Below are 9,891 nucleotides of genomic sequence, written 5' to 3' on the forward strand. Positions count from 1 at the left end.
TCTGGTCGTCCCCAGTGCTCTTGTACCAAAAGCTGCTTTTTACACAGTGTGCCCCAATGTGATGTGTACTGGGGTGGTGGGGGGGCCGGGGGGAGTGGGGGATACCTGACATGGATAATAGCAGTAATTTGAACATCCTCCTACCGCTCTAATGGTATTCAGTCTGAAGTGGTTCAGCTCAGTAGTTTAGGATGCCCCCCCACCACCCCCGCTCCCATCCCCTTCTCCCCCTTTCTTTGATTTGAGACCTGCGATTATCCTGCCATTTCTGTGGGTCTTCTTCTTAATACCGCTGCGTTATGTGCTTCTCATGCTCCCCCCTCCCCTCTCCTCAGCATCCTGCAGTATGGATCTATTTGTCTTTGTAATTTTTTTTTTTAAAGCCTTTTCATTTGTGTGTATTCTCTGCACTTTACTGCTGCGTGGGTGAGGCGCAGGGAAGGGAGGGACTGACAATGCATTGTGGAACAGAGTGCAGTTGTGGCTGCATTGAGGGGGGTGGGAGGGGGTAGGGAGGGTGGAGGTGAGGATGAGGATGATGATGACGACTCTTGAGTGGATGTTTTTTAGGCAAAGGAAAGGAGGAGAATCCCCAGGTGGAGGCGGTTAGTGTGGACGGGACCATAGCAAACGAAGGACATTTCTTATTCTTTTTCTTAGTTTATTTCCTATTTTGTAAAAGGAAATATGCTCCAGACTGGACGTTCCCCTGCCCCCCCCTCCCCAGCCCATCCTACCCTTTCAAATTAAAAGCGATGTTCCTCCTCCTGCTGCTTTGGCGTCTCGACACTAGCCCCTCCGAGCTCCGTCTTGTCTGAAACCCATTCTTCTGTTCTGTTTGTCCGTCTCTCTGCCACGTCCTGTTCTGTCTCTTCAGTTTGCCGAACGATTCTCCTCCTCCTTTCTTTGTTATATAGAATGCACTTTCTACTAAAAAAAAAGAAAAAATCTTGGCTAGTTAAGGAAAAATAACATTGTATATTCTTTAAAGATGTTTTAAAAAAAAATCAATATACTTTTTCCCCCTCTTTGTATTTTTAACCACTTAATGTAGCATTGCGTATTTTATTATTGTATCTGGTACAAAATGTGCAGCTTTATAATGTCCCGGTTTGTCCCTTTTTTTTGTATGTTATCTGGAGATTGAGGAGAAGTGAAAAAAGTTGGGCCTTTTTTTGATAATGTACATTTAACTGACTGCTAACTTTGAGAAGTAAAAACAAACAAACAAAAAAAAATCCAAGTAGCCATGATGATTATCACAAACGTGTGTGAGTCTGTTTATCTTCAAACGCTGCAAACAGAAGATGTGACGTAAACGGGTCGCGTGTTCTGACTCTGGGTCAGTGGGTTCAAACTCAGGTGAGTTTCACAATAAGATTTACTGAAAAGCTCCAAACTCACAGTCTTGTTTCTGTTTCACCACTTTTTAAGCTTCCTTTTTATTCCACTTCCTGTTATTTCTGTGTGTCAGCAACTTATAGAGCTCATGTTTGTTTTCACAGATGATGTCAGAGGTTTTTATTGTAGCCACGGGCTGCGGCCTTGACCTTCAGTGACCTCAGGCAGGCAGGGACCACCACCCCCCTCTCAACCCCTTAGGTAAAATACAGCTTCCATCTTTGTATCTAAACCTTTAGATAAGCAGAGTGGTAACTACACCTTTTGAAAAAAAAAAACATTATTTAGAAAGCATTATTCCCACATTTATATTAATTAATTAACAAACATTTAACTCTGGATTTATGAGCCCATCTATTGTGTGATTGATGATTGTATGCTCACACTTATTACATTAATGACAAACCAGGTATTTAGGTGACATCAGTGGTTCATAAGGTCATTTATTAGGTGTACAGTATGTAAGTAAATGATAATGAACATTTAAGCTGCACTTATTAGTTCATGTCTAAAAATAAGTTAATTGTATAAATCAGTGTACATGAGCTTATCTGTGCAGGAATAATGTTTTATAAATGATGAATTAAGAATGTAACTAATACTTAAAGGAATAATTCAACATTTTGGCAAATTGGCCAATAACCCCTATAGTTTTAGCAGAAAGTTAGTTACCTTTAATTGTCGGTGCAAGCTATTTTTAGAACGGCGGAGCAGAGCCGCGAGCTGCTCAGAGCTACGCTAATGGGAATTCTTGGTTTCCCTCATCAAACTCATCAAATACACAATCCAACAACTCCAAAACGCTCTGGTGGACAAGTTGTGACCTGCACATTCACCACGCTATGAGATAATAACAGAACGTTACCAGACAGAGTTGTTTTAGAGGTAAATGGAGAGACTGCCTCTGACAGACATCAGTGGTTTTACATGAATTTACCTCGAAAACAACTCCGTCTCATAATGATCTGTTATTATCTTATAGCATGGTGAATGTGCAGGTCACAACTTGTCCACCAGCTTGCACTGACAATTAAAGGTAACAAACCTACTGCTATGACTATAGGGATTATGGCATTAGGCCAATTTGCTAAAATGTTGAACTATCCCTTCAAGTAAAGCTGAATAATGTGTAAAAGCTTTATTTTATCTTATCCCCAAAGAAATTTAAATCAAAAGCAACTGGACTTGGTTATTTGTCTAGGAAGACTGGGACCAGTCCCAGCCTGGTCAGATGCGTGCATTAACTGATGAAGCCTCTTGGATGAGAGGTGAAACGTCTTCCGAGACAAATAACCAAGTCCAGTTGCTTCTGATTTAAATTTCTTTGGGGATAACGATGACCTGGACAAATGAGAATATTCACAGGTTTATTTTATCTTGTAGATCTGTTGATCCAGCTCAAACAGCCCCATTAACACCATGTTCCTGCCACACTAAGACGTTTGTTGCTGCTGCTCCGCTCCCTCCTGAGTCTCTGCATCACTTCTTAGTTCTTAGTTCTTAGTTTTTAGGGTTTTTTTGCACAAATGAGTCACATAATCGTGTAAAGCCAGGTAGCAGCAGCGGAGCAGCAGGCCGAGGGAAAGTGTGGAGTGACTCACTCCATTGATGGTGAGTGGGTGGTCAGGTTCAGGTACAGAGCGAGGCTCACTTCACTTCACCAGCGCGGGAGATAATAACACACCGTCTGCACCATCTCCATTCCCATTTGGGTTTGAAAATAGTCAGCCGCCCCAGCTGTTAGTCATTACGCCGTGTGGTGCAGAAGGAGGGAGGAGGAGGAGGGAGGAGGCCTCTGCTGCTGCCGCGGCTGTCAGCAGGCAGATAAGGGAGAGGAGGGCTTCACGCCGCGTTGTGCAGGCGTGTGTGTGTGTTTGCTGCTCTGGAAGTGTCTGTGTGCTTCATTAATCACAGTGGATTCACAAGGTCTTTTTGTTTTGTTTTGTTTTTTCTAGCCCAACATGAGCCCCCCACCACCTCCTTTACTAATGTTTCACTGTAGTTAACAACATTGTTTCACATCTGGAATGATCCATTGCCTCTGATACTGTCTTTTATTGCCAGTCAAGGCCTCACTTTTTCTTCTTTTTATTTAACTTTGCTCTGAAGCCGTGACCTTTGGCCTTTTTTTTCTCTAAAGGCAACTTTTTATCTAAAAGGTGAGAGTTCAACAGGAAGAAACAAAGTGACAACTGATTATCTCTGATGATGTGTTTTGTGTTTTCAGGGGCAGGAAGTCAGATGTTCAGTGATTTCACCTGCTTCTGAACCACAGTGACACTATATAGGCTCCAACATACGTTCATGTTAAACTGGGGGAAAAAAAAGAAAAGAAAAAAAAAGTTGAAAATACAAAATATTTTATTGAAAGCTCCAAGCACGAAGATCCACACACTTTTATTTTTCTCTTTCCTCTCCTCTCCTCCCACGGGGCTCCTTCCCTCCCCTTTTGGCTCCTAAGTGTCGTGAACGCGCTCAGTAGGCTGCTATTAAATGGGCGGACTCGTAGGCGCGGTCACGACCGTCACAGCTGCTCCGTTCGTTCCGACGGTCACATAAAGGTGCGCGTCTCACTCCGTCTGGACTTTCAGCGACACCGGATCGGACCAGATCTGCACCAGGGACCGGATCCAGATCCACAGCACCGGTACCGATACATTCATGCTTTTTTTTTTTTTGCACGAGTTCAGCCTTTAGTGTTTTTCCCGTGTTTGTGTGTAAGAGAGAAAGTAGGTTGTGTAAGTTTATTTCTGTTTTATACTGATAACCAGTGTTTAACTCAACTCGAACTGTTCCTCTATGTTTCTAAAAAATAATTGAATGTGTCTTTAAATGCAGATCTTTGTTTATAAGACTCTTATTTTTCCATGTGAAAAGGATTTCCTGAATAATCCCAAACTGCTGTGACTCAGTAACCTACTTCTTGCAGCCTATTCCGGATTAATTAGATTATAACAATAATAATAATAACTTAATAAAATAAAGACTTTTAAACATGGTTTAAAATACTTTATTTACTTCAAAGTAGAGCGACTGCACGTCAGACATTGTCTCGTGCAACTCAAAGTATTCCTTCTGTTTTTCTGCACAAAGGACAGAGAGAGAGAGAGAAAAAAACATCCGCACCACAGCTGGAAGGCGCCGGTCTGGACCAGGAGAGCACGTGAGGTCTTCCTCTGCTGACATCAACCATTATCCAAATAAGGTAGCTACGGTATGCAGATAAAAGCGCGTTCACATTGTGTTTTTTAAATGTTTAAGTATTGCTGCTGCTTGGTTTGCTGGCTGGTAGGAGCAAGTAGAGATCGATACTCCTTCACTCCTCTTCTCCTTCACTCCTCCGCTTCCTCACTCCTCCTTTTCTTCACCTTCACTCCTCCTCCTCCTCCTCCTTTTCTTCACCTGTTATAGACACGGCTCTTCAAGGAGACACCAGGTGGAGGATGCTGCCTCCTCTGAGCTGAGATGCTGCTTTGCTCCTTTATAATGACTCTTAAGTTTCTTTTTTTCCCTTTTATGTCTATACTTCTTATCTTAAATCTCTCTTTGGTTGTGTTTTGCCTCCATCCCATTCCCATCACCCCCACCCCACCTCCTCCTCCTCCTCATCTATTTATGCATTAATAGTTCCCATGCAGAAAGCTCCGCGGTAGCCTCACCTTTGCCGTGGCCTGCCAGGCGGCGTGGGATGCTGGAGAGAGTGGGAGTGGGAGAGCTTTGGGAGAGATTTGATGCCACTTGACTTGGCAGCAGCAGCAGTAGGAGTTTGTGGCATTAAATAGTCAGTGATGGGAGATTCAATCTTCAACTGCTGTTATCTCCCACCCTACCCCCCAGGAGAGGAGGAGGAACCCCGCAGGACTCAGAAGAGCCGCCGGCGCTCAGACACCACCACCACCACCACCACCATGGCCTCCATCTCCTCGGACAAGCGCTTCATCATCTTCTTTGACTTCGACGAGACCATCGTGGACGAGACCAGCGACGACATGGTGGTGCAGGCGGCGCCGGGGCAGCAGCTCCCGGAGTGGCTGAAGGACACCTACCAGCCCGGCCGCTACAACGAGTACATGCAGCGCGTCCTGGGCTACCTGGCGGAGCAGGGGGTCACCGAGAGCGACATCCGCGCCATCATGGAGAAGATCCCGGCCACTCCGGGCATGCTCACCCTCTTCCAGTTCCTGCGCAACCGGCCCCCGCAGGACTTCGAGGTGGTGCTCGTATCCGACGCCAACAGCTTCTTCATCGAGTCGTGGCTGAGGCGCAGCGGGGCTCGTCCGCTCTTCCACCGCATCGTCACCAACCCGGCCACCTTCAACAAGGACGGCCGGCTGGTGATGAGGCCCTTCCACTCCCACGACTGCCCGCGCTGCCCGGACAACATGTGCAAGCAGGTGGTGGTCAGGGACTACGTGGTGCGCCGGACGCAGGAGCGCGGCCGCCCCTACCAGAGGGTTTTCTACGTGGGAGACGGAGCCAACGACTTCTGCCCGGCCACGGCTCTCGGGCCTCGCGACGTGGCCTTCCCCAGGCGGGATTTCCCCATGCACCGGCTGATCACGGAGACCCACGAGGCCATGCCCGGGGAGTTCAAGGCGGTCACGGTGCCGTGGGTGAGCGCGGAGGAGGTGGTGCAGCGTCTGAGGAAGCTGGTGATGGAGTAGCAGCAGCAGCAGCAGCAGCAGAGGGTCACACACTTTGAAAACTGAGGAGACGATTATTAAAGGGCCAGTTGACAATGTTATAGTCACATTCTCAGGTAGAAATAAAAAACAAAAAACAGACCCAGGATCTGATGTTAGAGGCAATAAAACAGTTTACTGTCTGTATACACTGCAAAAACTCAATCTTACCTAGAATATTTGTCTAATTTCTAGTCAAAATGTAATTTCTAGTCAAAACAAAATAAATTATACTCAAAATAAGACTCATCACATTGAAAATTGGCTTGTTTTTAGACTCTTTTTACTTCTTTCAAGCATATTTTCACTTGACATAAGTAGAAAAATCTGATTGTGGAGCAAGTTTTTCTTTCTTATTACAAGCATAAAAAACTTGCTTTCATTGGCAAATTTTTCTACTTATTGTGAAAATGAAAATCATCTAAAAACAAGTTAATTTTTAGGTGATGAGTCTTATTTTAAGTGGAAAGAGATTAGTTTTGACTAGAAATTATACATTTTGACAAGAAATAAGACAACTATTCTTGGAAAGATTTTGAGTTTTTGCAGTGTATATATAAATGTGTGTGTTTGTGGCCTCAGTCCAGCTCCTCACGCTCGACGGGCCCTGACACTATCAGCAGGTTAATGATTATGGAGACCTGCCACCTCCAGCTAGAACTGAGGAGATCAATAACAAACCAAATGCTCGGCTACAAACAGTATTCAGGTGTAAGGTGAAGAACATCGCTTTAATGTTTGGGGGCATTCGTATCAGTGTGGAAATCCCTGTCAGTAGGCTGATAATAACCTTAATAAATAGCAATATTTATATAAATATATATAGCCTAATATATAATTGACACTTATCAAGTGACAATTACAAGTGTGTTTTATTACAAAGTGCACTTTTATGTAATATGAAATTACAGTATCAATAAAAGAAATCACTCCGTCATCTGATGGCAGCTGGGATTTCCAAACAAAAAAAAAAACAAATATAAGAAAAGCACAAAGTGTTTTGTCGGAAAATAAACTTTGTGACTAATGAAGAAATGCATATGATTTAAAGTGTGTGTGATTTAAAGAGAGTGTGTTTTGTTTAACATGTTTATTATCTGTCTGTTGTGTCTGTGTTATGTAGGCCAGGCCTACTGATGTAATAAAAAAAAAAAACTAATGTTAACACCAGCAGGAATAAAGCCATCAACTGAAACTCTGTGTCTGAGTTTATCATCAAACCTCCTCAGCATCAACATCCTCACACACCCCATTCATTGCAGTGTAGTCTTTGAACTCCAGACTATAGTTGGATAGTATACCCACTACAACAAATTAGATTACACCACTGGTGCTTTGCAGAAATACATGATACATGATTAAAGGGATAGTTCAACATTTTGGCAAATTGGCCCATTGCCATAATCCCTATAGCAGTAGGTTCGTTACCTTTAATTGTCGGTGCAAGCTATTTTTAGAACGGCGGAGCAGAGCGGCAAGCTGCTCAGAGCTACGCTACGGAGGCTAATGGGATTTCTTGGTTTCCCTCATCAAATTCATGCAAAACCGCTGATGTGCGTTCCCGTCGGGGGCAGTTTTTCATCAAGCAGTCTCTGCATTTGCCTCTAAAACAACTCTGTCTCATAGCGTGGTGAATGTGCAGGTCACAACTTGTCCACCAGAGCGTTTTGGAGTTGTTGGATGAGTTTGATGAGGGGAACCAAGAAATCCCATGAGCCTCCGTAGCAGCTCGCGGCTCTGCTCTACCATTCTAAAAACATCTTGCACCGACAATTAAAGGTAACAAAACTACTGCTATGACTATAGGGATTATGGCAATGGGTCAGTTTGCCAAAATGTTGAACTATCCCTTTAAACAGGCTTTTCAAAATAAAAAAAAAATGAATAAAATATAAACATACTCAGGTTTTCTTCATATTACTTCTGTCGTCTCCTGAATTTAAATTTTCAGTTTCCTTAAAATGATATTAAAATAGCCTACATTAAATTGTGGGTTAACATTTATAAATCTTTATATTATGAAACACATGGCCCATTCAGCTGAACTCACCAAATCCAGTTACAACTGTCTGATAAATGAGTCAGCCTGATTTAGCCTAACTAAATAGAAACTGTAAGTGTTTCCTAGGGTACAGTTTACCACAAACCTGTGTCTGCTTTACACACATTCAACTGTGAATGTTCATGAGTGTTTAGTGCCACCTGCTGGCCATAATGCACATCAGTATTTCAACCAGTGTGAAGACATTGATGTGCAACCACTAACCAGAAAGGAGACAGTTAAGGAAAAGAGTAGGCTAATTACAAAATTCAGCAGTCTGAAATCATTTTTAAGTGACTTTTTGTGATTTTTTTTCTAAGTGCAAATACTTTTTGGTGGTCTGACATGTTTTCATGTTTGAATCCACGTCCAGGAATATTAATTTCCCACTCCTATATGGTACTTTCTTCTTGCTCAAACCATGTGGGTGATATGTCTTTGTGTACTCAATACGATTTTATGTTTCCATGTTCAACTTGTTTCTCTCACATAACACATCACGTAATACAGCTCTGCCGCTAACAGTTCCTGCTAGAGACATGGCTTTCTACAAGTGTTCATGTTACCCTGTGCCCTAGCCTAGTAAGCCTACCTGTCGGTAGTCTGTAATTTTACAGTACCCCTTAGCCAGGGTGACAACCCACATGGGTATTTTGGTAACCATCTCTAGGTTGATCCTCCCATCTTAATTATAAAGTCCTAAATCCTTTAAATTGTAAACGCTGTTTTTGTAGCCTATGTCTAGGGTTGTGTGCACACAAACCGCCTTTCTGGCCCCCGTTCTGTTGCATTGTTTTCAAAAGATGGGAGTTGTGCTTATAAATCAGGGATGCAAACAGCGCGCCGAAAAGCTCTGCCCCGTTTCAGAGGTGAAGGAGAGACGTCGCCTCCGCGATGTAGAATGTGTTCAATTAAAGTGAAACTAACACATTATATAGGCCTATATGTCCATTACACACTTTTAGGCCTTAAAATGTCTTAAATTTGTTGAATTATTGTGTTCAAGACTTAAATAAAACAGCTCTTAAATTTTCGTATGCCCACCATGGGCGAGCATTTCACTCGCATTTGCCCCTAAAAAAAAAAAAATACATGTGTGAACCAGGAAATTCACAAAAAAGAAAGAGCACAACCTGCGATTGGTCAAAAACTACAAATCCCACAATCCTCTGGCCTCAACAATAACAGTAGTTAGTGTAGGGAGAGTGGAGCTGCCGGTGAAAAGAGGAAACAACGCCTGGTCCTGTTCTATGTTGTTCGTTCACACCGTCACCGTTTATTCGTTACGTCCGCGGTGTAAAAGGCCGTGACGCAAAGACGCGATTAGGCGCGAGACGCGATTAGGCGCGAGACGCGGTAGACGCGACTTTTTTTTTTTGCGACGCAATACACCCGATTCTTTTATGGCGACGGGACCTTCGCGTCTTCGTCTGTTTCATCGTGTTTGGTGGGAAGACCCACAAGGGGCTTCCCACCAAACACGAGGAACGCTTTTTTTTCGCTCGAGTTGTGACGCGCGACCAAACGCGAGATACGCGATTTATCGCTCCTTTTGACTCGTGTCAAAAAAAAATTCACGAGCCCGCCAACAACTTTTTTTTTTTTTCAAAGGAGGTTCAACTGGACTTAGTTATTTGTCTAGGAAGACGTTTCACCTCTCATCCAAGAGGCTTCATCAGTTCATGTAGCATCTGACCAGGCTGAGACTGGTCCAACTATCTGGTGTAACAAATAACCAATGATAATGAGATTTCCACCGCGCCGAAC

General features: G+C 43.4%; 1 protein-coding gene across 2 annotated transcripts; it reads left to right on the forward strand.

Annotated features, from left to right (window-relative positions):
- The first annotated feature begins 3,882 nt into the window (after positions 1-3,882).
- Positions 3,883-7,272, forward strand: phospho1 (phosphoethanolamine/phosphocholine phosphatase 1). Of its 2 annotated transcripts, XM_083978031.1 has the most exons (3): positions 3,883-4,048; positions 4,495-4,606; positions 5,239-7,272. In XM_083978031.1, the coding sequence occupies exon 3, from the start codon at positions 5,310-5,312 to the stop codon at positions 6,063-6,065; it is 756 nt and encodes a 251-aa protein (XP_083834157.1). In that variant the 5' UTR covers positions 3,883-4,048; positions 4,495-4,606; positions 5,239-5,309; the 3' UTR covers positions 6,066-7,272. The 2 variants fall into 2 exon arrangements, with proteins under 2 accessions (XP_083834157.1, XP_083834156.1); XM_083978030.1 differs by lacking the exons at positions 3,883-4,048; positions 4,495-4,606 and having other exon boundaries at positions 5,037-7,272.
- The last annotated feature ends 2,619 nt before the right edge of the window (positions 7,273-9,891 follow it).

The sequence above is a fragment of the Trachurus trachurus genome (assembly GCF_905171665.1).
Source record: "Trachurus trachurus genome assembly, chromosome: 8".
Taxonomy (NCBI): Eukaryota; Metazoa; Chordata; class Actinopteri; order Carangiformes; family Carangidae; genus Trachurus; species Trachurus trachurus.